Raw genomic sequence first — 27,380 nt, forward strand, 5'->3', positions numbered from 1 at the left:
GAAATCTTTAATTGCACAGTATTGTCCAATAGCAAGACATTTTCAATTACACAGTATTGCGCAATAGCAAGAAATTTTCAATTGCACAGTATTGTGCAATAGCAAAAAATCTTCAATTGCACAGTATTGCCCAATAGCAAGAAATATCTAATTGCACAATATTGCGCAATAGCAAGAAATTTTCAATTGCACAGTTTTGCGCAATAGCAAGAAATATTCAATTGCACAGTATTGTCCCATTTTCAAATTGGTCTACATTAAGGTCCAAAGGTTCAAAAATTAAACTTTGTTTGATTTCAACAAAAATTGAATATATGGAGTTCTTCAATATGCTGAATCTAACCATGTATTTAGATTTTTAATATTTGGGCCTGGTTATCAAATTTGTCCACATTGAGGTCTAAAAGGTCTAAAATTATTTCATCAAAAATTGAATTCTTGGGGTTCTATGATATGCTGAATCTAACCATGCATTTAGATTTTGGATATTGGACCATACTAGGTAAATGTCCAATTTAAATTTTTTAAGTTTTTAAGTTTAAGTTCTAAGACCACATTCATTCTGTGTCAGAAACCTATGTTGTGTCAACTATTTAATCAAAATCCAAATTCAGAGCTGTATCAAGCTTAAATGTTGTGTCCATACTTGCCCCAACTGTTCAGGGTTCGACCTCTGCGGTCTTATAAGGCTGCACCCTGCGGAGCATCTGGTTTAAGAGAGTTGTGGTGCTTTTGATCATTTATTTGAATATTGTAAATGCAGCTCTTCTCCAACCACTTGCAGAATCTTTTACCATTTTTATGGATGAGTTGCCATCATGGGTTGTTGACCATATTATTATGTGGTCATTTTGTTCTGGCCATCTTGGCCTTTTGAACATTTTTGCCTTTACAGTATCTCGTTCTGTAATAATTTCTACCAAAAAAACACAAATATGATTGTAAACCTTCATTCAAGGGCAATATTTGTCATGTTGTCAACTTAAAAACTTTCACTTGTCAGAGGGTTATAGCTCCAATGAGTATATTAACTTAACCTTCACTTGTCAGAGGGTTATAGCTCCAATGAGTATCTCAACTTAAAAACTTTCACTTGTCAGAGGGTTAAAGCTCCAATGAGTATCTCAACTTAAAAACTTTCACTTGTCAGAGGGTTATAGCTCCAATGAGTATCTCAACTTAAAAACTTTCACTTGTTAGAGGGTTATAGCTCCCTTGAGTATCTCAACTTAAAAACTTTCACTTGTCAGAGGGTTATAGCTCCAATGAGTATATTAACTTAACCTTCACTTGTCAGAGGGTTATAGCTCCAATGAGTATCTCAACTTAAAAACTTTCACTTGTCAGAGGGTTAAAGCTCCAATGAGTATCTCAACTTAAAAACTTTCACTTGTCAGAGGGTTAGAGCTACAATGAGTATCTCAACTTAAAAACTTCCACTTGTCAGAGGGTTAGAGCTCCAATGAGTATCTCAACTTAAAAACTTTCACTTGTCAGAGGGTTAAAGCTGCAATGAGTATCTCAACTCAAAAACTTTCACTTGTCAGAGGGTTATAGCTCCAATGAGTATCTCAACTTAAAAACTTTCACTTGTCAGAGGGTTATAGCTCCAATGAGTATCACAACTTAACTTTCACTTGTCAGAGGGTTATAGCTCCAATGAGTATCTCAACTTAAAAAGCATATGTTGAAAAAGCTGGAGCAACCAGCCAAACCATCAATTCACCAATTTTTGCCTAACCAACATACAACTTTAAAATCAAAACTGGATTTCTATTGAGAAAACCTTGTTTAAGGGAAGAAAACCCTGTTAACCACGTCAGACATGCTTTTTGTGTGTGGCGTTAAATAATAACAAACTAATTTCAACAATAGTATATAATTGCTCTTTATCTTCCTAAAGATAGAATATAAAATAAGTATGTACAAAATAAATAAAAGATTACAATTCTGCAAACTTTTGTAAATTCTAAACTATATCAGTGGGCAACATATATATACTTAATCTGTGTAAGAGAGAAATGTGAGCGCTAGTAAACTTGCAATTTTTAGTAATTTACACAATAATTTATACATTAGAAAATATTTCTGACAAGTCAACTGTCACTGAGAAATATAAGTTGATTATTTTTTATAACAACTTACCTATGGGAGACAATTCAAACATTATTGGTTTTTCAGCTAGATTATCTCCCCTTTATTAACATATTCAAAAACATTACTGGCTCAGCCAATCCCATTAAATTAATTCTGATGCTGTCTGCCCTTAAGATTGTAAATAAAATATAATGTTTTCAAAGTCCAAAGCAAATTAAATTTCCCAATGATTTCATGTTGTTTGCTAGATTGTAAGGGGAGATAATCTGAATTGATTTTGAACATTCAAAGTATCATTTTTATTTCACTTAAAATGTTGCAAGTAAAGACTAAAAATATATTTACTTATTCCAAAATGCACATTAAAAGTTTACACATATAATATTGACAATAAAAGAACATTAAAAGGTTTCTCAATTAAGGTCAGCAAATTGACCATTGTTTACATGAAATATGTAAATTCTATCATGTTTTGAAATAAAATTGAATCGATGACATGTAATTTCATGGCCCATAATGTCCATTAATTAGAGTATTGATTTAAAACTAATGAGCCTTTTTTATAAACTTGTCGGGATATCTGATCAAATTTCAAAAACTAAAAATTTTGAGTCGTGTTGTTTCTTGAAAAAAATAAGCACTGTAATCTACATGTAAGTTTTACTTTTTTATTGAAAATTTTAATAAAATCCCTTTATAATTGTTCTACATAGGTAAAAAACATAACACTACATGTAGTAACTTAACAACAACTAAAACAAATTCAGATCTTTCCCTTTGTCTATATAAAAGTTTGAGCATACTCTCAGTCATATATTTATAATGCTATTTTTAGAGTCAATTATACAAAAAACTTGTTCAGAAACAAAATTTACATATACAATTGATTAAGGTGATCATAATTACCCCAAACTTTAAAAGTTTTGTTCAAGTAGTAATTTAATTGTCATCATGAAACCAAAAATGTGTTGATTAAGGACATAAGCATCACTATATGCTACTGCCTCAATGAGGTTTTAAAAAATATGTGGGAAATGTTGATACATGTATGACAGCAATCAAACAACGAGCATGATAAATACTTGAATTGTAAGATGTAATGAATAGGTTATAGCACAACAAACACTTTCAAAAAATAATTTTCTTTAAAATATAATTAAAAGCAACAGTAAGCTTAAGCCAATTTTATCAAGCAAATACATGTATCATAAAAAAATGTTGATCATGAATTTATACTTAATATCACTGTTTAAAAAAAAAAAGTAACCATTACAAAAACAATATGACAGCTAGATCCATGTCAGAAAAAAACAAACTTGTTTTAAATTAGGCAAGAAACTGTTGAAGGGTTCAGTAAACCAAGACCTTGCCCAGTGTTTAAGCCTCATATAAAAAAGTTGATATTTTCTAAAATTTACCTAATAATGAATATTTCTTTGCAAGTGATCAATAGCAGTAGGTTTTTAAGAATTACATATCAAATCAAATTATTTATTTGAAATGGATAGAATTCCATTTAAAAAGCCCTAAAGTAGAATACTAACAATTGAAAAGAATTGAACATTTGCAGAAAAATGTGGTTTCTGATATTGAAAAAAAAAATGTTTCTTTACCATAGAAAAGAAATGCAATTTCCATAATAAAAGTGAGTTTCATTTCACTGGCATTGTTAATAATTATAAAATTGTTTGTTAAAATTACTAATAATCAACTGTCATTTAATAAAAATCAAAAAGGACTCATTTTCTAATTGTCACAGGATTCTCTGGGAACATACATATACATGTACACAACATTTAAAAAGATTCTACTTTCAATTAGTGATAGAAATTACATAATAGCAAAATATTGTCAGCATGTCTATAAAAATCCAGTTTGATTTCAGTCTATGTCCCTTGATGTATTGCATTTTATTAAAATATCATAATGCACGGCATCATGTAAATTGTCCCATGATGCATTAGCATCATACTTTGATCCCACAATGCACTAGCTGTCTATCCTCACAAAAACTTTTGGTTTTGAAAATATTTTCTTTCCCTCATCAATTTCTGATAATTTTGCCTCTATTTCTTGTTTTTCTGTCCTTAGTCTAAATGTATCCATTCGTAACGGAAGACCAGATAACAGTTTCATCAGTTCCCTTTCTCCTGTAATATAAATTAGTTATATACAATATGGAAATAAAAATACTTTTGTTGCAGGCAAGACATATATCTCTTTGCTTAAATTTTATTCATTTAATTACTGTAAATTCATAAATTCTTGTAATGTTTTTATTAATGTGAGAAATACGACAGTAGCAGGTTCTTGTATTCATAATGTCAGCAATACTTTGAAATTGTATAAATCAAAGAGATGTAGTACTTACTTTCTTTCAACAGATTAAGGGTCTGAAGCCTTTCATTTTCAGGCAAAACTTTATGCCCTGGTGGCATAGCTGGATCAGGTGTGTTAGCTATTCTATCTTCTTCGTCTTTCTTCCATTGATCTTTTCTATTTACTAAACTGAAAGTAAGAAATGTTAAATTGAAATATCTGTTATAATTATCTTTTCAAACAGCACAAAAACTTATGCAGATTTGCATAAAGCTAAGCATAGAGCTTAGCACCAAAGACAATACCTTTGAAACTTAAGGTACAAATCGTGATTAAAATTATAGTCGCCAATGAATGTTGCCAATGTTTTCTGAAGAAAAAACTATAAAATGTGGCTTATAATTATTCATCATTTTTATTTTCATGAAGTATGAAGTTATACAGATGTAATGTATCTTTTTTTTTATTTTCTATTTGTCTGATATTTTTACATCAAATATTCAATATAATCACTTATCTCTAGTTTTACAGCATAGGACCAAAGTTGACTCTAGTTAATCTTCTTTTTTCAACTGTTTATTTTTCATGTCTTTTTTCTTATTTTTTTTATTTAAAAGTTTCTTTGAAATTATATATCTTTGTGGGTTTTAATCTTTCGTAGATTAAGGTGGTACCTAACACTACAGGGAGATAACTCTGTAAAGTCAGCTAAACGTTTTAAGTACGGTGTGTTGTAAAGGGAATATTAAGCTTCTCAATGATCAAAATTGGTGTTTGTCAAATTGCTGTATAACCAGTGTAATTTTTCTGACAAAACGGTTGGTTCAAATTTTTTAAAATTTTAAAATTTTTGTTAAAGCATCAAAGTAAATACTTTGACAAAATTTTATGAAAATTAAATGAGCCAAACTAATTTTAGTGAAGTGTTGGGTACCACCTTAAGGAGAATTGTTTATTATGAATACTTGATTTCATGGTTAAAACAGATTTTGCATACAGGCCTAAGGAAAATTTGTATGTTGTTAGACACTTGAAAAGTCATGGTAAACCTCTACACAGATTCTGCATACAGGCCTAAGGAAAATTTGTATGTTGTTAGACACTTGAAAAGTCATGGTAAACCTCTACACAGATTCTGCATACAGGCCTAAGGAAAATTTGTATGTTGTTAGACAAAAGTCATGGTAAACCTCTAACCACAAAATCTCCTTAAAATCATGATCAGAACCCTATGGATAATACTGAATCTACAATATACAAGTTTAAATGGCATTATAAAACCAAAACAATACATTGATACTTTAAGTTTGCCATAACAGAATCTAATGGATAATGGGTAATTTCATTGTTTGTACCTCAAAAACATAAATATCAACATGTCTATTGTTGAACTTTAAGTATATTCTGAAACAGTGAATATACAAGCATGAACATCCAAAAACTTACTAGTGAGGTACCACTCCTTTCTTGTATCGTTTTAACTCATCATCTTGTTTTTTCTTTAGTTCATCTAAATTTGTTAAACTTGGACTCTTGTACATTCTAGAATTCCTTGCTGCTATACCATTGACTTTTATAAAGTCAAAATTATGTCTTGTTAACTTAACCTAAAAGATAAAGCATAATCATACATTATTCAAGAGTACAGATTTTGAGCAAACTCCATACGAGACAGTTGATATTTTTTCCAGAAAAAAATCCTTTTTTTTATCCCTTGATTTAGAAATTGATGGAAGATAATGTTAGACTTTAGAAAATGGATTAAGACAATTTCTGCCAGCCTTTGATACTCAACATCACTGGACAACATAAACAATTTGGAAGAATGACTTTCACAAATCATTTATTTCATTGAGTTAAACAACATTTTGTAAACAAAATAAGCATTTTACTGCAGCAACATGTAATGAATACAACTGTATTAAATTAAGAGAGAAAGCACAAGTATTGACATCAAATAGGAAATAATATTTTAAGATTAAATTATTTACATCACTTGCTGATGAGGCTACTGGAATTGTCAGTTTTTCTTTTGGTGGTTCCGCAGAACATGGTCGATTCTGTACTGGGATAGCAGGAGGTCCCATCCTGGAATGTGCTCTAAGGAAATTTGCTGAATGTGGCCTTGGAACTGCTGGCTCTTTCTGTCAATACATAAACACACACATATACATAAACACACACATTTTTTCTTCAAAAAATTTTGAAAGGCAAATAAAACAGTGCTATATATTTGATGAGAAATGATAGTAATTACAGGAGGTGTTTTTGGACACGCTGACGACGACGTGATACCAATATATATATGACCGCAAATTTTTTTGCGGTCATTTAACTAGAGGCTCTCAAGAGCCTGTGTCGCTCACCTTGGTCTATGTGCATATTAAACAAGGGACACAGATAAATTCATGACATAATTGTGTTTTGGTGATGGTGATGTGTTTGTAGATCTTACTTTACTGAACATTCTTGTTGGTACAATTATCTCTATCTATAATGAACTTGGCCCAGTAATTACAGTGGAAAATATTTTCTAAAAATTTACAAAAATTTATGAAAAATGCTAAAAATTAACTATAACGGGCAATAACTCCTTAAGGGGTCAATTGACTATTTTGGTCATGAAAACTTATTTGTAGATCTTGTTTTGCTGAACATTATTGCTATTTACAGTTTATCTCTATCTATAATAATATTCAAGATAATAACAAAAAACGGCAAAATTTCCTTAAAATTACCAACTCTGGGCAGTAACCTAACAACAGGTTATCCGATCCATGTGAAAATATCAGGGCAAATAGATCTTGACCTGATAGACAATTTAACATGTCAGATTTTCTCTAAATGCTTCGGCTTTTGAGTTATAAGCCAAAAACTGCATTTTACCCCTATGTTCTATTTTTAGACGTGGCAGCCATTTTGGTTGGATGGCCGGGTCACCGGACACATTTTTTTCAATTAAATACCCAAAAGATGATTGTGGCCAAGTTTGGTTTAATTTGGCCCAGTAGTTTCAGAGGAGAAGATTTTTGTAAAAGATTTCTAAGATTTACGAAAAATGGTTAAAAATTGACTATAAAGGTCAATAACTCCTATAGGGGTCAACTGACCACTTTGGTCATGTTGACTTATTTGTAAATCTAACTTTGCTGAACATTATTGCTGTTTACAGTTTATCTCTATCTATAATAATATTCAAGATAATAACCAAAAACAGCAAAAATTCCCTTAAATTACCAATTCAGGGGCAGCAACCCTACAACGGGTTGTCGGATTCATCTGAAAATTTGAGGGCAGAAAGATCTTGACCTGATAAACAATTTTACCCCTGTCAGATTTGCTCTAAATGCTTTGGTTTTTGAGTTATAAGCCAAAAACTACATTTTACCCCTATGTTCTATTTTTAGCCATGGCGGCCACCTTGGTTGGTTGGGCTGGTCACGCCACACATTTTTTAAACTAGATACCCCAATGATGATTGTGGCCAAGTTTGGTTTAATTTGGCCCAATAGTTTCAGAGGAGAAGATTTTTGTAAAAGATTACTAAGATTTACGAAAAAATGGTTAAAATTTGACTATAAAGGGCAATAACTCCTAAAGGGGTCAACTGACCATTTCGTTCGTGTTGACATATTTGTAAATCTTACTTTGCTGAACATTATTGCTGTATACAGTTTATCTCTATCTATAATAATATTCAAGATAATAACAAAAAACAGCAAAATTTCCTTAAAAATACCAATTCAGGGGCAGCAACCCAACAACAGGTTGTCTGATTCATCTGAAAATTTCAGGACAGATAGATCTTGACCTGATTAACACTTTTAACCCTGTCAGATTTGCTCTAAATGCTTTGGTTTTTGAGTTATAAGCCAAAAACTGCATTTTACCCCTATGTTCTATTTTTAGCCATGGCAGCCATCTTGGTTGGTTGGCCGGGTCACGCCACACATTTTTTAAACTAGATACCCCAAAGATGATTGTGGCCAAGCTTGGATTAATTTGGCCCAGTAGTTTCAGAGGAGAAGATTTTTGTAAAAGATTTCTAAGATTTACGAAAAACGGTTAAAAATTGACTATAAAGGTCAATAACTCCTAAAGGGGTCAACTGACCATTTTAGTCATGTTGGCTTATTTGTAAATCTAACTTTGCTGAACATTATTGCTGTTTACAGTTTATCTCTATCTATAATAATATTCAAGATAATAACCAAAAACTGCAAAAAATCCCTAAAATTACCAATTCAGGGGCAGCAACCCAACAACGGGTTGTCGGATTCATCTGAAAATTTGAGGGCAGAAAGATCTTGACCTGATAAACAATTTTACCCCATGTCAGATTTGCTCTAAATGCTTTGGTTTTTGAGTTATAAGCCAAAAACTGCATTTTACCCCTATGTTCTATTTTTAGCCATGGCGGCCATCTTGGTTGGTTGGCCGGGTCACGCCACACATTTTTTAAACTAGATACCTCAATGATGATTGTGGCCAAGTTTGGTTTGATTTGGCCCAGTAGTTTCAGAGGAGAAGATTTTTGTAAAAGTTAACGACGACGGACGACGACGACGACGACGGACGACGGACGACGGACGACGGACGCCAAGTGATGGGAAAAGCTCACTTGGCCCTTCGGGCCAGGTGAGCTAAAAATTAAACAAATCTGAACCACATAATTTATAGGAATTATTTCATTGGATAAAGTACTTTGACCAACACTAATTTTGATCATTGAGAGGATTGCTTTCTCTTTACTTACAGTATTGATTTAAGTGCTCAGTTGATTGTAATTACCTGAATATCTTCTTTAATCTTTGACGTGACAGAACTGTACTTCTCTGACTTCCACAAAGCTTTAACTGGCTGGTGAGTGTCATTTTCTTTCTGTTTACTTTGTCTCTGAATCGATCTGATTCTTCTCATATTTTCAGCATAATGATTCTTTGATCTGGAGTCTAAAAATAACAAAATAACAAATTTACACTCAGTGTTTTTGTCGACTACAAAATTTCACATGTTTTGTTGTTTTGGAAAGTGGCAAATTTTCAATCTGCATAGTTTACTATTGATTATATTTAAATAATGAGTTATCAATTCAAGTATTTTGTACATGTAAGTGAAAATGAGTTGGTAGATGTTCTATTCACCTCAACAAAATGCAAACGATTAATTTTATTTTCATATATTTTGGTGGGTAACAATTTTCATGGAATGAGGAAAGATCCTATTTTGTGGATACATGATTTTGTGGTTTTGTCAAGTTTGTATACTTCCAAAGACACAAAGATTATGTTTGCAAGTTAGCTGTACCTCTAGTAAATTTATTTTGAACAGAATAGCACATCCTCATTTTTATGGTGATGTTGTTTACAGAGCATGGAAATTTATATACAATCTTGGTAAACATCAATTCTTTAAATAAACATAATCTTATTCTAAATATTTCTCAATTAAACACTGTAATAAGATCTTTAAATGTTGTTTTTATTGGTTTAAATATGGATTTTGCTATCAATAAATTAAAATTTATCAAATATCATTTTTATAGACTGACATATTAATGGAACTACAATTTATTGATACCTATATTTTTGCATTGCACACATTTTGACAGAGTAATGTTTTTTTGTTAGATGTTATTTTGCTTTGAATAGATCTGATGAGTAAAACCTTTCAAGTTTGGCAAAACCACAAAATCATTTGATTGCTGTATATTATTTGAATATTTTTTTATTCACGACCCAAATAAATGGTGTGGTTTAAATTTTGACCTCTTTACATTCATAAAGTTATGTTTTTATTATTTCTACTAGTGGAGGAACCAAGAGTTAACCTTCTACGTAGTGTAATTAACTGACAAACCCCATTACAGATTTTTTTTAAAAAGCTCTAAAAAAAGTATTCATTACATTGGTAACAAGCTAAACTGACACATTTCTTACACATACATGTATACAGCTTCCTTGAAAAGAATGAACTTTAAAAATTAAATTACCTGGTCTATAATGACTTTGTAGGTTACTAAAACCTGCACCTTGTAGGGAGAACGTATTTGCTGTTTGTGTTTTCATTCTAAAACCACAGAAGATCTAATGTTGTGCTGTAAGATGTCTACAATAGAAAAAAGCAAACAATATTTAATATGTCTTAACAAGAGAGGCATTTTTATATGAGTTATCTCCCATTTGGCAACATACGTTAAGCTAAATGTAGGTCAGAATATCTTTTACATTTTACTTTAAAATTAATATAATTATAAATGGGGAATGTGTCAATGGAACACAGATGATGCCCCCACTTGCATACCATATAAAGTTATGAAGGGACATAACTGAAGAAGCACCAAGGTTCCAGGTTCGATCCCCGCCCCATGGGGGAGATAATTTCAGGGAATGAATTTTCTGCTCTTCTTTAAAACCTTTTGCAAGTATGGTCTTGAGAAACGATGATACATGTAGTCTGTTGGAAGGGGACAATAAATAGCTGATCCGTGTAAAGAGAGAGCCACATCTCTTGCATGTAAAAGAAACCCTTGTAGATTTCGAAAAATTGCAGGCTAATGCAGCTACAAGGCAGCACTGGCACCTGCAAAATGGAAAGGGATTAAAATAAACTATTAAAATTGAAGAACGGTAAAAGTGACATCACTTAAATTTGTACTTGATCTGAGTTTTGTGGTAAGGCCTAAATTATAATAATGTTTGTTTGCCCTTTATCAACCAACCCTATAAATTTCCAACTGAAAATCTTTTATTTGTATTTACTGGCAAACAGTGTGTCATGACATTACACTTGTAGAGCAGTGTTCATTCAATAAGAGTTCGTTCCAAGCAAAATTATCAACATTTGCACAAAGAAATTTTGTAAACGGACCTGGTTACTTGTATCCTACAATTGTATATATGTAGGGGTGGCCTCTGGTGATCCGTAGATCAGGATGATCATGTTGACGATGCCTTCGACCAGAGACATACATATGTCTCTGCATTGACATATTATTTATATCTGACATAAACCAAAGGCCTATAAATGGGAGAATACAAATTGGCCAATCACCAAGTTTGTTCATACAGACCATTTATAAATTCGATGTGACTGAATACAATTTAGTTTCAAGTCTTGTAGCATTTTTATATGAAACACCGGCACACAGGAAAATTTAAACACTCTAGGGTTGAAAGTAAAATAAGACAAAAGCTTAGTTTTAGCACTTCCAACTTGTTGCAAGACAAAGATGGTGGGAAATGCACTGCTTGGCACTGGCTTTATATTCTAATTAAATATTCTTTTGATTTCACAGAAATGTCTGGGGTTTCTTAAGTTCAAATTCTAATAATTGTTAGTAAGTGAATAAAACACGCTATAGGTTGCACGTTGTAAATATTTTTTCACAAACCATGCTTGGGAGATATATAATTTTAATAGAATAAGATATTAATATTGTTTCATACTGGTTCCACGATATGATCTTTATGTTTCATCTCGTAGAGACACGACTTGTGAATGGTTATCAGTAAATTCACATATACAGTCAAATTGAAATATGCTGAAAATCTAGGGTCGAGGTAAGGGTACGTAGAACAAAGTATATACATAAATGCAAGTTAAAACTGAAGTTCCAGGCATATTTATAAACGTTGAAAATATGCCGCACAGCCCTTTATTTTGGATTTAAACAATGTTAACCAAAAGCAATACAGACAAAAATAATATAATGTGTAATATATTCCAGTTTCTATAACTAATTTATGAACAAGTACATCGTTTGATGGTCAGACTACAGAATGACAACATGTGTATAAGAACTTCAATTGATCTATTTAATTACATGTTTATTTAAGAATGTGCAGACATGTGAGAGTTGCTGATCTGTCAATTATAATAACTGTAACAGATGATACGGTAATAAAGTGAGGTGAACATAATGCACATTTTGTATCTATAAAATAAAATATTTTACCTACCTGCCTACCCATGACAAAGAATGTACTGAGCCAAGATATTTTTTAGTTAAGAAAAATAAAATATTTTACCTACCTATCTACACTGTTTGAAAAATAGGGTCGGAAAAGAGCAAACAAACAATATTTAAATTTAGGCCTAATAAGTATTGTGTATATACATGTACATGATATAAATCTCATAACATTTGGTTGAGGTTAACTTAAGTTAGAGTACAAACTTAAGTTAGAGTACAGAAACCCAAAATTCCACAATTAAACAGGTAAATGTATTTATAACTATAGAATGGTAAAAGTGACACAACCAGCAGTGTTCTCCCCAGAAATTTTAGATAGCACCACATTTGATGTAAAAAAAATAAATTGAATTTTTTCAATGTAATTTGTCGCGTCGTGGCAATGCTCTATTTCCTTTATGTTATATACGATATTGTTAATTACAATATTATATATTATATAGGCCCTTATTTGGAGAATTAAAATATTTTATTCCCCCCTATTCTTTGTGTCTATCTTGCTGAATTCATAACTGAGAATACAATTAAACTAAAACCATGATAACAGTATTTTCAGTTTATCATGTTTATGTTTTCTATATTTATAATAAATAGTTCCAGAATTATTTTTTTCCTCTTGGGCCAAATAAAAATGTATGTGTGATTCCAATTACCCTACCTAACCAGCTAAATGAATGAATAGTTTGTAATAGTGCAACCTGTATAGATACAATTGCACTAAATATGTAGGAAAACACACTGGTTCTTATAAAAAAAAAAGGGATAAGAAAGTATCATATAGCAATAAAATTTAAATTAAAAAACTTTCTTTATCATGTCTATGAAATATATTGGTTCATGGTCCCATTTGTTTCTTTTTATCAAAATGATATATAATCATTGTTACTCTACTGTGCCATTTGTGCATATGTAGTTATTATCGTAAAATGCGTATTTTTGTTATATCTGGTCCGGTTCCGATCAGTAGTATGCATTTTAATGCATTAAATGGATGAAACATAAACTAAAGCCAATTATGATCACTTTCTAAAGAAAGTACAAAACTTATTTAGCTCAAAATCAAAATTTTCACTTTCGATTTACAAAAAGTAATAGGATGAGAAATAAAGTAATACTAATATTTTGAAAGTCATAAAAAGATAAGACTCAACCTCTTTTAAAAAGAGAAAAATTGTTTGTTTCTTTAAATTTTCATTTTGCAAACATATATTTCGATTTTTTTTTATGATTTTCTGATTAAAATTTGCGATTTCAGACCATGTGGTATTAATCATGTCACAAGTAACAGCTTCGGGTAGTCGTATCCAAACAGTTATCACCGAAAGGGCAATTAACGCCTATTTAATAAAACGGCCTGGGGAGAACACTGAACCAGAAAATAAATTAGATCTGTATTTTGGGTAATAAGCATTGTCATGATTGTGACTTTGAGTATAAGTTTCATAATATTTGGTAAAGGCAAACATAAATAATAAGGGGAAAGGAAACTAAAAATTCAGAACACAGAATACAAAAAAATTTAGCAATTTTTATACTTATAAGGGTCATAACTCAAAAACTGTAAAATATCTGATGCCATAAGGTAAAAGTGATTCTTGAATGACGTCAATAGCTTAAGCGGTGCAGATTCTCAGGTCAGACGGGAATAACGATAAGGTGTATAGACAATAGACATATTTACACTTGTATGCAAATTTATCTGCCATTACAGACCGTGCAAGGGCTGTATAGCCAGTCAAGGTCGTTCAAATCTTCCATTTGTATCTGTCATTACGTAAATTCACACAGGTTTTCGTAAACTTTGACATCATATTTCAAAACCTTGATGTCATAATTAAAAAGTGATTGTTGCTTAAGCCTTAATGTCAAAAGGTAATAGGTAGATAGATCTAAGGTCATTCTGTTGCAAAATACTCCTGATTGCTATTTGTCCGCAATTACTGTACTGTATATCACACAGGTTCACGTAAAATTTTGATGTCATAGAACAAAATATCTGGTGCCACAATGAAAAAGTGATTGTTGTATGCGCCAGAATTGCAAGTGGCCTTGTCAGCCAGGATTAGGGGTAAGGGGTATATACAACTTAATATGTTTATATACTTCTTAGGTAAGATCTGGTATTTCTGAAGAAAAACCCAAATAAATTAATTTACAAATTATCCAGTATAAATAACAAGATTAATTTGCTGTCATAGACACAAGTGTTTTTTTGCGAATGTAAACACCGAACTGTTTAAACTAATGCCGATCTCTGATTGTCTTTTCAATCCATTGTGACGTTTCAAGAATCACTCAGAAATTATGGGTTTGCTGCAGTCAGATTCGGACTTGGACGAGCTCTGTCATTTAGAGCTTGCTGCATCACAATGGTGAGAATGGGTTGCATATTGCATGTCTTACATAATAACTATACTCTGTTCCTTCTTCTGACTTGCGATAAACTGATGTTTTGTTTCGCAAATGGCCAAAACGTGTGTTGACAAGGTAAACTATTGACAGGACTCCATTGTAAATTGTTTCGATCACGTGACGTTCGAATTTTCAATATTTTCTTAATTATTTTTTTTATATTTTCATATAAAGATAACCGGGATTTTTATTTTCATGTTCAATGTAATTGTGTCATTACTTTAAATTTTTTAAATATTGACTCGAGAAATTACGATACCTGTTCGTCTCCATGAAAACTCAAACATCCGGTTTATAAAAAATATTAGTGCCCGAAAATAGAAAAGTGTTTAGATATTCTAAACTGCGAAATATGTAGCTATTTTTAAGTGTCTGATAGTGTTCTGAATATAAGAAAACGTAAATCCGTCTGTAGAAACAATGTCAAGAGCTGCAGTATCTAAATCTCGGGCTGACAAGGGCTCAAAACCAGCTCCAGCCCACACTCCAGTCGTTGCTCATGAAATTGTACCAGGAAAATTCAATGATCAGGACTGGTTTGTATAAATTTTTAAACTTAAATGCACACTAAGATCCACAGTCAGTGACTTATATATATATGGTCAGATTATATGTTCTCGGTACGTCAATGACCGTCATATATATATTATGAATTCGTTTTACACATGTTTTTTTCAATGGAAATTGTAACGTCACAATGCATATTTTATTCATGTTTATAGCACATAAAGTCATGAAATGAGGATAATTGCAAAAATTTGTGGTTATTAAACCCATGACTGTTTTTTACATAAAAAATTTTAACACAGGGTTTTCTACTTTAATATAAATCCCCACTAATAAGTTAAATCAATCTTACCATGGCATGTTAACTCATACCAAATTTACAAATCATTAAATTTTGTACCTTAACAGCTTTGATAGTATTGTAGTAGTGGGCTTGTCTCAGTTGCATGAGTTCAGGGGTTCCAAATAAGTTAATTAGGTCACCCAAAGATAGGAAAATTTGGTTTTTACGGAAACTGCATTTACATGTATATATTAAGGAAAACAAAGGAAGAGCTCAAAGTTTAAAACAATACAAAATATTATGAAATTAAATTGCATGTTCTGAAGTTGACCTGAATTAATTATTGATTGGTCTGAATTGATTACCAAAGAATACATTGATAACCACATATATTGAGTAAACACAAAAAAACTCATTGTATTAACATTTTATCCCTCTAATAGGGCCCGGTAAGTATGACATAATGTTATAAATTTTGCTGAACTGTGCTGGTTCTTTATTTATTTAACACAGTTTAAAATTGTTAACTTTGTTTTGTTTTGTTCAATATTAATTATGTTTGATTATGTTTGTCTTTGAAATCATTGACATTTATATGTGATAATAATATAATGTCCACATTGGAAGGGAATAAGAAAATTGAGCAAAAGCTGAGTTCATGCAGTGGCCAAACAGTAAGGATATACCAAGAGGGTCAGGCTAATAAAAAAAACCTCTAATGATTGACAGACATTGCCAAAGTGAAAAAAGGAGAAATGTTCAGACAATATAAAGTTCACAAGAGACTGAAGATGAGCAACATGAACCCTTAAACAACCCTGCTTAGAGTAATTTTTCTCTGGTCATCTTCAAAAAAGAAAGTTCTAAATAGGATACTCTTTTTTGTTTTAAGTGCTTGCTGAGAAGACATGCAGTCCATATCTATTTCACACAATAACTTTAATATAATCAGTTTCTGACACGTTATTTATTTATTTTACACAAAAAGCCCTAATTCATGCTTAAGAGTTATATTTATTTGAAATTGTACAGGAAAGTATACATGTATAGCAATTCCATGCATAAGTGTTTACCAGAAATTTAACATTTAAACCATGAAAAAATATGTGGCTCTCTTCATTGTCAAATCTGACCCGACACCTTGGAGAGCAACTACGTGACCTGCCATCTCAATTGAAAGAACCTGTGACTATTTACACAGGTTTATTGTGTAATATATTTTATAAACCTGACAATTAACCCAAAATTGACCTGAGACAATTTTTTAAAAATGACCTTGAGACATAAGGGGTTTCCCCACTGGTGGTAACAAATGTAGTTTGTCTAACAAAAATGCTGTTGCTGTATTTTCTGGTTTGTCTGTAATACATTGTACTAACAATCATACATTATTCCCCAAAAAGGACCCAAAAGTACATGAAATCACCAAAGTTGTATTTCTATTTTAATTCCCTTACTTAAGAAATATAAAACCTGACACACCATATGTGACGACCTTGCTATTGCATGCTGTGCTCAATGCAACTAATGATAAATTATCATAGTATTATTGTTATTATCATATTGGTAATATATATACAAAATGTACATATATTTTCTAATTCAGTTTTTATGTTCCTACTAAGTTTGAAATGAATGTTTGAAAAAAAAGATCAGAAAAGATCAAAATATTTGCATTTGCAAATATAGGATTGCTGTCTACTTGATGGCAGTATAATTCTTAATGATTTAGGTATATACAGGTATGCTGAGTATACTTGAATTTCTTTGTATAAAAAAGTATTTTTTTTATGGGATTAAATAACTAAGAACCTCATTTTTTAAAATAAAATGTTTTTCAAACAAAAATTATTCAAAAACTTATTTAAATCAGCAATAATTCATATTCAAATTTGAAATTGGAAAAGAAATCATGGGTAATTAAAATAATATTCTCAAAATGAATTTTAAAAAAGCATAAAAGTGTAGATCCATCATTGTTAATTTTTGTAATTTAAGGACCTGGATGTTGGATAAAGATGGAGCAGAAGACTTCATTGAGGATATTGTGGAAGAAATTGTTGATACATCACTAGATAAAATATATAAACTATATTTAGATAGACAGTTATTACCATTCACTGTTACCATGGCAAAGGATGCTATCCTTCAAGTTATAGAGGTAATAACCATACATTTTCTATAAATCTACATAACAAATAACTATTGATATCAACAGTTTTTATCTTAACAAAAGATTAAATGTTATTTATAGATTTGTAAACCTACACACATTATAATGCACAGCTAAAACTTGCGATTCCTTCAGCTGTTTATTGAAATGAAAATTTGAGTTCTTCCCTATAAGGGAAACAACTTGTACATATATATACATCTCTAATACATGGTCAGTTGTAGAATTAGTGAATAGACTATTTGATATGTCAGTGACCAGTTGATAGCTTCAACAAAAGCAAGTTTCATTTTGGTTTTAACTTTCCTATTCCTAATAATGTTTCATTATTTTTTGTAAATGATACATGTATGTAACTGAGGCTAGTGTTTTTTATTGCTGTCTTCTATAATACTCTCTTTTTTTGTAGTGGCAATTTTTATCTAGAGATGAAGGAGAGACAGAACTTGAATCAACTGGAGAAGGATGGATAGAAGATGAAGGTATAGAATAACAGTCAAAGATGTAAATGTGTTGAACAATTTTTTGATTTCTGAATGAATTATTTAACAAAAAGATTTTTACCAATCATACACAAAGCACTCAAAATGGAAAAAAAACATATTTAAAACAAGAATGTGTCCATAGTACACGGATGCCCCACTCGCACTATCATTTTCTATGTTCATTGGACCGTGAAATTGGGGTGAAAACTTTAATTTGGAATTATAATTAGAAAGATCATATCATAGGGAACATGTGTACTAAGTTTCAAGTTGATGTAACTTTACCTTCTGACATCAAAAACTACCTTTACCAAAAACTTTAACCTGAACTTCGCACTATCATTTTCTATATTCAGTGGACCATGAAATTGGGGTCAAGACTATAATTTGGCATTAAAATTAGAAAGATCATATCATTGGGAACTTGTGTACTAAGTTTCAAGTTGATTGGACTTCAACTTCTTCAAAAACTACCTTGACCAAAAACTTTAACCTGAAGCGAACGGACGCACAGACGGACACACAGACGGACGAACGAACGGAGTCACAGACCAGAAAACATAATGCCCCTCTACTATCTCTTTCCTCCGTAATTTTTTTTCTCTCACATACTTGATTCGCATAGGATTTTTTCAACCAAAAAAAAAACATAAGGTTTAAAGTTATGATGCATTGTGAAAAACGAATATTTCATCAATGAAATTCAAGTCAGATATTCTCATGAATATCCTTTTCATATTGGATACAAACTTTTTTAAGTCTGATGCAGACATTTTGTAGTCAAAGTGTTTCAACTGAGGTACTACACAGACGTCAAAAGGCGTCATTATGGAGTAAAGGGGGTGGCGTCAAAAAGCGTCATTATGGAGGAAAGGGCTATCGTAGGTGGGGCATAAAAAAGCAGAACAAAACTCATAAAAAATAAAAAAAAAAATTTTTTTGTATTGCTTTTTCTTGTATTGTGGAATTCTTACCAGGATTAGTTTTTGTAAAAATGAAAACTTGCATTATTTCAATGCAGCATTGCCTGAATTCCTAATTATATTGTTTATAACAATTAATCACAATAATATTATGCATGCAAAATTTTTCAGTAAATTCAGATTCTGATAACATAGAGACACCTTTTAAATGATTCAATAAACTTATCACTGTAAAGTTGGAAGTAAATACTCATCAGCAAGTCTCTATATTCCTGAACATAGTCAAAATTGAAAGCAAGTTTAAAAAGAATCAAAATATAAGTTAGATATATATGGTAACACCCCTGTGGGCTAATAAGATAATGATTTTGTGCTACAGAACCAGATGCAGCTACTACAGACTGCTGGGCACAAGGTTCTGTACCTAAAAATATCATACCTAGACGTCCAATCTCACCTGTGGCCGAGGAGTTTGATGAACATCCAGATGTTATTGACGAGGAACCACCATCTCTGTAAGTTAAACATTTTTGACGTTCAAAATTAAATTGTTTTCGGATGCTAATGTTTATATATTATACAGCCATGTAAATTAGATATTTATCCAAATAACCTTTGACTTTAACTTTGGAAAACTGGTCATTTTGAGAATAAATACATTTAAAGATATTTGAAATAGTAAAGTAATTTTAATTAAGAAGCATAGAACTTTTAATGAGAAGATTTGCCGTGAGTATACTGAGTAATTAAATTCAATACATTGATTAAATGATGTTGTTTCTTGAAGTTTATTAAATAATTTTTTTTATTTTTTAAGAAGGAAATTAAGAGATTTAAGATAATTTTGAAGGCCTACTTACATTTTTAGGGATGAAGAAACTACTAAAGTTACAGAAGAACCAGAAGAACTTGAAGATAAAGTTTCAGATGATGAACGACCTGAAGAAGAAGAAAAGAAGACAGAAACAGTACAGGTGACATCCATTTACAATCTGCTATCTTTGCTAAAGACAAAACTTTTCAATCTAAGCTATTATTTAAGTTTCTATATTAGGAGCAATCAGCTGATTCAATGAGAATTCTTTCTGCAGTCTTAACTAAGATCGCAAATTGCAAATTTCTGAAATTATCTCCCTTTAATAAAAATTAGAATTAAAAATTAAATATAAACTCAAGGATGATAACAAGATGTTCAAACACAAGCATTGATCACCTTTATTGATAAACTAGTTCTGAATTGACCAAATTCATGTGAACATAATTTTATTTTAAGATTAATTAACTTTGGCAGTTTCAAATTATCTCCCCTAGTGAAACACTGATTAGAATTAATAACATGTCTTTCCATTCAATCATACATGTTAATCATTAATTATCGCTGGAAGTGAAAAAAGATATTGTAAGAAACTTTATTTTTGCCAGGTTTACAAATATATACATGTATATGCAAATTTTTTTTTTTAAATAACATACATGTATTAGTTCAAATTCCTAGGGATCTTTTTGTTTTAAAGTTCAATAAACTTGGATAAGATAATTTTGTATCAAAGTAAAAAGGTTTTTATTATGTGCATTGTAGAATTAGGTTTATCTTTCTTTTTACTTTTAATTAAACTGTTCTGGAAGAGTATTTATGGAAACATATGAAAACATATATAGTAAGAATTGATTCTGAATCAAATGTTTTAAATATCTGTTTTTCATTGTTTGCTTAGGAAACAAAACAGAAAAAGAAGACAAAATTCAAGCCATATACAGGCCGTCTCAAGTCAGCAAGCGTTAGTCAGATGACCACATCATTAGATGACAGTGAAATGAACATGGTTGCTGCTCAGTTGAAAGCCTCTTTTCAAGGTCAACAGGAGAATCTTAGTGGTCTTGTCAATATGCCAGCGTCATGTCATTCAATATTGAAAGTATGTTATAATGCCTTTAAACATTAGAAAATTATTTACATAACAAAGAATACATAACATACATGGAAACCAGATGCAGTTTAATATGAAGGAATAAAAATAACTAAGAACTACTCTGACTACTTCTATTTTTCAACCTACAAATGTATTTTTTTCTAAAATCTATGCTTACCCATGTAATGTGGGAAATATTTGAGAGGGATTTATTTTCAAATGTTTCTTGATGAAGGGAAGATTGGGAAAATTTCCCCTCATGTCAAGAGGATCAAAACCAGAAACATAATAAATGCAATCAAGTTTGGCACTTGAAGTCACAGAATTAACATTACTAAAATATAAACCCAATTTACAGTATTATATTACTTGATCAATTACATGAATTATCCACCAATTCCTTTTCCACGGCAAAAAGAAGAAAACAAATCAAAATAAGATACATGTATATCTTAGTGGTACTACATTTGCGCTCTGCCACTTATTGTAATAGTATTTTATATATTTTAAGAATATCAATTTATTTGTTTAGGTACAAGCTGGACGCCCACCTGGAAATAAGGATGTTCTGTATGATGACAGGGGAAATGTTGTGGCTGTTGTCAAATTAAACCCAGACAGATTACCATCACATAGGTAAGTTAACAAATCAAGTTGTCAAGTTGTCAATATATATGTTTTTTATTCTTTTGCTGCTGACTGCTGTATCTAAATTCTGCATAGTTATAGATCCAGTTTGAGTGTTGTCATTACCATGGTTGTTTAAGACCATCCAATCAGATAAATCTTCAAGTATGTATTTGTTGTAAAGTTTGATTTTGATGACATAATTAGAAATCATTGTTTGAAATTTAATTCTTTTCATTGGCAAAAACAAATTTATATTCTATTATTTCTCTCGTGATGCTACAAAAGATCTAATGTTAGGTTGTGTAGTTTTGCACCTTTTTTGTCAAACATTCCTTTTTTCAAGCCATATGAAAAATGTCTGCTTATTAACAAAAATAGACTTTTCAAACAGACTTTCAGTGCGAGATATGCAACAGTTTGTTTATCTAGGATTTGGTTTGGAGAGAATAGCTTGCCAACACCAACACTTTCATTATAGCTTTGTCAATGTCACCCCTAAAAATATTTAGACATCGATCTTCTCCTGTTTTACAGAATAAAAGTAAACTACCAAGTAGTAGATCCCTCTGTAGAAGCTGCCAAGAACAGACTAGATGCCATGAAACATGGAAGATATTCTATACAGAGAATGAAGAAGAAGAAATCAGAAACAAGATCATCCATAGGTAATAAAAAAGAGACAAATTTCAATGGTGTCAATTTTTGATAGTTGAACAAATAGTTTAAAATGTTGCTATGTGATAAATGTCTTACTAGTATTTAAAAGTTAAAATTGTGCAAACTGGTTAAAAATTGTTTAGAGGGAATTTTGAAGTGTTTTCAATCATCAGAACCATTTGTTCCATTACTGAAAAAAAAAGATATGTGTAAATTTAATTTGATTTCATTATTGTATGTTAGATTTTGTAAACTTGCATAATTTTATGTATGACAGGAAAGGGGAGATTTTTTTATTGTTCAATTCAGTTCTTTCACAATTTAAGCAAATTTTATAAATGTTTTTTAGATACATCAACAGAGGTTATGCCTAAAGAAGCCAAAACACCACTGCCACCACCATTGGTAAGTTTTATATTTAAAATCATCTGTATATATTTTAGTTCATTAATTCTGTTGAACATTAAACAATATAAATTTGTGGGTTCAGAAAAAATTTATACTTGGAAAAAAGGTGAAATTTGGTTGGTAGTTATTTTCATAGTATGTTTTCTCCAGATATGAATATTTCACCATATTTGTTCATCTCGCTATAAATCTGACAGTACACAAACACACTATTTTTATTGCAAAAATCATACATTTTACCCTCTTAAATATCCATTTGAATTTAACCAACTCATTTTTTTCTGCAGCAAATATTTTTTTTATAAATGTCCTACTTTTAACTTGTGTATAAAAGAAGGAAAAAAATATTTCAAAGAGAAAATGAATTACTGATATTTTATTGCACAGTGCACAAGTTATACCTCAATGACAAAATACCCTTAAAATAATACCTTTGCATATTTATTGAAGAGAGGAACAATACTGGTCATGTTGGCAACATGATCAGTTGTAATTAAATGTTAGTGTCTTGGGTTTATCAAACATAGATATAAAGTATAGTCTATTTTATAAACTTTTCAGATTGAGGCTATGGAATTGGCACCAGGTGTCACTGTGAAAGAAGGAGACAGAACAAGAAGAGGCCCAGTAAGGGTATGTAATTTCTCTTTATAGACATGTTCTGTTGTGCATATACAAGATGAATAGACAACTCTAATTTTTACACCAAAAGAAGAGAAAAGAGCATTGGTTCTTTTGCTACTTTTAGAATAATAAATACATTGACTGTAGAATCTCTTGTAAAAAACTTAACTATCTGGGTTAAGTTTTCAACTATTCAGAGACTTTCAACAGTTTTATAATTAAATAATATTCTGTATTTAAAAAAGAATACCATAAGGGAAAAGAATGTTAATTTCATTATTGGAATGAAAATCACAAAGATAATTTACATTTCTAACAATATGACACTTATGCACCAAATGATGTAGATGTAAGCAACTGTGATCACTGTACAGCCTTCAACAATGAGCAGAACCTATACTGATAAATGTTAATTCTTTCAAATACAATATAACAGATCATTTATTGAAATCAATCTAGCTGTATCAATACTATCAAAAACTGATCATGTCATCATGTTTATTTTTTTCATCACATTTTATCAAGTTGTATTGAACATTATTATCATACTTGACTTTTTATACTTATGTATGCAATGTATATGTTTGCATTTTGTTTGATTTCTCATGATGAGTGCCTCAGGGAAGATTAGTTATATAGCTAACTGTGTAACCCTCTTAAGATAAAGTATTGTTGTTGTTGTTGTTATATAAAAGGTCCCTACATGAACAGAATTTAAAACATTCCAAAGAAAAAACAAACTAATCATTTATGTACTTAACACAGAAATATTGGCAGCAATAAATAAAAAGCTATTTAAAAGTCAGGCTAGCAATAGCCAATACATTTTACATCAGTTTACTTTAACTGTATTTTTTGTAATATAATTTTTGTGTTTTCTATTTCAGTATGTGAGAAAGGCTGATTTATTTGCTGCCAGTCAGAAGAACTTAAATCCAGTGAATCCAAATACAAAAGGACCAACATTAAATGTTGTGGACCTTCTTGATAGACATACACCAATATTGAGACCAATTAGAGACTCTCCGCCCCTTCCCCCTATTGTACCACACCCTCCAAATCAAGCTAGAATAACCACATGAAAAAATTTGTACAGTATTATATTAATGATATTTATATAGTCAGACATATGATCCCAGCACCCATATAAAAGCAAAATCAATGAATTCTTACATTGATATATAAGACATATTTTCTGTCTGTTAGAACTTATTGTGAAGTCCTCTGTTTCAATTCTGTGATACTTCTAGTTGACTTTTATAAAATCTTTTGTATATGGCATAATTACTTGTATAAAGCCAGGATTCAGCATAATGTATCATTGGTAGCATGAACACATAAGGTTGTTTTTATTTTCAAATTATTATGTTATTGAAATTTCTGAATGTAGAAATTAGTGGATGAACTATTAAAGTTGTTTGCATCAGTCAAAATGTTAACATTTATACAAATTTGTTTGTAACATCTTTCTATGTTAATATAAAGATAAGAAGTTAAGACTATTGTGAAGTTTTCTGATGACATTGAATGATACATATATGTTAAAAGATAGACCTGTTTTAATTTCTGTAAGAAAACTCTTGTTGTAGTCAGTTTCATCAATGCTTTATAAGCATTCATGTAAAACAGAATTAAGATATTGTATTACTTTGAAGCTTAGAATTCATTTATGAAAAAATTTGATCTAATCACATTAGGGATTATACAGGTTGTGTCCCTTAACATTGGTCTACCAACTATAAAAGTTTAGTAGTCAGATTGATATACTTAAGTGCTGAAATTGAATGACTATAGGTAAGACCATGAGCATGGAATAATTATTGTGTTGTGTGCTTTTTTAAGAATAAATTGTTATGAGCATTTTATACAGTTATATTTAATTGTGAATATTTGATTATTAAACCTACAAATGTCAATGGTTTTATTGTTTAATTTAAATATAGTCAATCAATGATGCAGGTCTCAGTTATTTGATTTGGCTATATCAATTCGTGAAGTTGATAACTAAAGAATGTATGATCAATGAAGATTTATCAACAATACCTAGAGATACTTCATGAATATAAATAAGATGTGGCATGATTGTCAATGAGACAACTATCCACAAGAGACCAAATGACACAGAAATTAATATAGGTCACTGTACAGGCTTCAACATTAAGCAAAGCCCATATACCACATACTCTGCTAAAAAATTTAAGGCCCTGAATTCACAAAAGTAAAACATTTTAAATGAGAATACTAATGGCCTAATAAATGTACAAAAAAATGAATGAAAAACAAATATGTAACACAGCAACAAATGCATATGACAACCACTGTATTACAGGCTCCTGGCTTGGGACAGGCACATACATACAGAATGTGGCAAGGTTTAATATGTAAGCAGGATCCTTAGCCCTCCCCGAACCTGGGACAATGATGTAACAGTACAACATGAGAATGAGCTATAAAAATCAGTTAAAAAAGGCTTAACTCATCAGATGGAGCCTGTATTGATCACCTGTTTTATTATGGTGCAAATATAAAAGTTTAATGCTGGTATCTATGATGAGTTTATTTATATGGTTTAGTAACAGTCAGCAGATTATGGAGGAGAGGCAAAAAATACCTGATGGACATTCAAACTCATTAGATAAAAATAAACTGACAACTCCATGACGACAAAAAAACAACAACAAGTAGACATACAATAGAACATATAACACAACATAGAAAACTAAAGACTGAGAAACATGAACCCCACCAAAACTTGGGGTGATCTCGGGTCCTCCAGAAGAGTAAGCAGATCCTGCTAAAATTTTACTCGTGTAAGTACAAATCCAGTAATTAGTCTTAATTCGGGAAAGGGAGACCTAATTGTAATTATGACATTGGGAACTTATATCCGCTATCTGTGAAATGGATATTTCATAACAGTCAAACAATTCATGATAGTGTCTGTAAAAAAGATGATTTCAACTTCACCATTTGAATCTTTTGGTTTAATAGCTTCCTTTTGAGCAGCTACCCTCTATTGGGGAAATACAAGATTAGGAATATCATATCAAATGGGATATACATGATACTCCCTATGCAGGCGCTGCTGGAATGTTTCTACATAGTACACAGAAATGAAAAAGTCACAATTTGGAAGCTGAAGTTATTTTTTTTTTTTTTTTAAGTTTTGCTATGCAGCAGTCACTAAATGAAAGGTTTGAAGAAGCATTCGATTTGATCTCAGAAAACATCATAAAATGAAAATTTATTTTTGATACATAAAGCTCTTTTCAAGTTTCGGTTCTTAATATCTTTGCTTTCAAATTGTGTACTTTTATTGTCCTGATGAAGTTAAATCTAGAAAGGCATTTGATTTGGACACACAATATTTTTTTCTCTACATTTTTATATATAAATGACATGAGAAAACATGCTCTTGGTTTAGACTGTATTGATACATTTTTGATGCTAATACTCAATAACTAAAAATACAAAACTAATAAATAGGATTCATAATTTGTCAAAGTAAAAATTACCGCAAAAAAAAAAATGAAATATCAATTTTTGTGTTGACATGTTGATCTTGTTGCAGTTTTGCATTGATTTACCGTCGCATAACTTCTAATTGTGCATTTTCTGAACAGATGATTCAATAAGAAGAGGAGCAAAAATCTAGTATAGTTTAACTATGTATGATTGATTTGCTAAATGTATTTATCTGTTCTGACGTTTCAACAGTTTTAACATGAGTAATATAGAACTTATACCGTTATTGAAACAGGAATTACTTGTACATCATCATGACTTGAGTTTACCCTCACTCCGGTGTCATGTTCTTGTTGATCAATCATTACTTCTCTTGTTCATCCCTGAGTGATGTTCATGTAGCTCAATCTTTAATCATCTTGTACATTTTCAGGACTTCAGTTAAACCTCATCTCTGAGAAATGTTCTTGTTGCTCAAACTTCAATCATATTGTACATCTTCAGGACTTGAG

General features: G+C 30.9%; 2 protein-coding genes across 3 annotated transcripts; one reads left to right on the forward strand and one right to left on the reverse strand.

The window, feature by feature from the left end:
- Positions 1-1,863: 1,863 nt before the first annotated feature.
- Positions 1,864-14,933, reverse strand: LOC143044427 (enkurin domain-containing protein 1-like). Its single transcript, XM_076216441.1, has 7 exons — positions 14,795-14,933; positions 10,409-10,524; positions 9,208-9,368; positions 6,408-6,560; positions 5,863-6,023; positions 4,469-4,605; positions 1,864-4,247 (listed from the first exon to the last, which is right to left on the reverse strand). Exons 2-7 carry the CDS (start codon positions 10,482-10,484, stop codon positions 4,087-4,089), a joined length of 849 nt encoding a protein of 282 aa, XP_076072556.1. The 5' UTR covers positions 10,485-10,524; positions 14,795-14,933; the 3' UTR covers positions 1,864-4,086.
- Positions 14,666-25,319, forward strand: LOC143044426 (uncharacterized). Of its 2 annotated transcripts, none has more exons than XM_076216440.1 (11): positions 14,666-14,763; positions 17,592-17,754; positions 18,176-18,248; positions 19,554-19,689; positions 20,043-20,148; positions 20,890-21,090; positions 21,617-21,720; positions 22,249-22,379; positions 22,721-22,776; positions 23,341-23,412; positions 24,291-25,319. In XM_076216440.1, exons 1-11 carry the CDS (start codon positions 14,696-14,698, stop codon positions 24,483-24,485), a joined length of 1,305 nt encoding a protein of 434 aa, XP_076072555.1. In that variant the 5' UTR covers positions 14,666-14,695; the 3' UTR covers positions 24,486-25,319. The 2 variants fall into 2 exon arrangements, with proteins under 2 accessions (XP_076072555.1, XP_076072554.1); XM_076216439.1 differs by lacking the exon at positions 14,666-14,763 and adding an exon at positions 15,069-15,339.
- The last annotated feature ends 2,061 nt before the right edge of the window (positions 25,320-27,380 follow it).

This window comes from Mytilus galloprovincialis, chromosome 9 (genome assembly GCF_965363235.1).
Source record: "Mytilus galloprovincialis chromosome 9, xbMytGall1.hap1.1, whole genome shotgun sequence".
NCBI lineage: Eukaryota > Metazoa > Mollusca > Bivalvia > Mytilida > Mytilidae > Mytilus > Mytilus galloprovincialis.

Excerpts from the sequence above, each read along its gene's own strand:
- LOC143044427 (XM_076216441.1), bottom strand. The coding sequence starts at position 10,484 with ATGAAAACACAAACAGCAAATACGTTCTCCCTACAAGGTGCAGGTTTT. Across the intron at positions 6,561-9,207 it reads AGATTAAAGAAGATATTCAG|AAAGAGCCAGCAGTTCCAAG; the intron begins GTAATTACAATC and ends ATGTATTGACAG. Across the intron at positions 4,606-5,862 it reads AAAGGAGTGGTACCTCACTA|TTTAGTAAATAGAAAAGATC; the intron begins GTAAGTTTTTGG and ends TCTTACTTTCAG.
- LOC143044426 (XM_076216439.1), top strand. The coding sequence starts at position 15,224 with ATGTCAAGAGCTGCAGTATCTAAATCTCGGGCTGACAAGGGCTCAAAA. Across the intron at positions 18,249-19,553 it reads AGGATGGATAGAAGATGAAG|AACCAGATGCAGCTACTACA; the intron begins GTATAGAATAAC and ends TTTGTGCTACAG. Across the intron at positions 22,777-23,340 it reads CACCACTGCCACCACCATTG|ATTGAGGCTATGGAATTGGC; the intron begins GTAAGTTTTATA and ends TAAACTTTTCAG.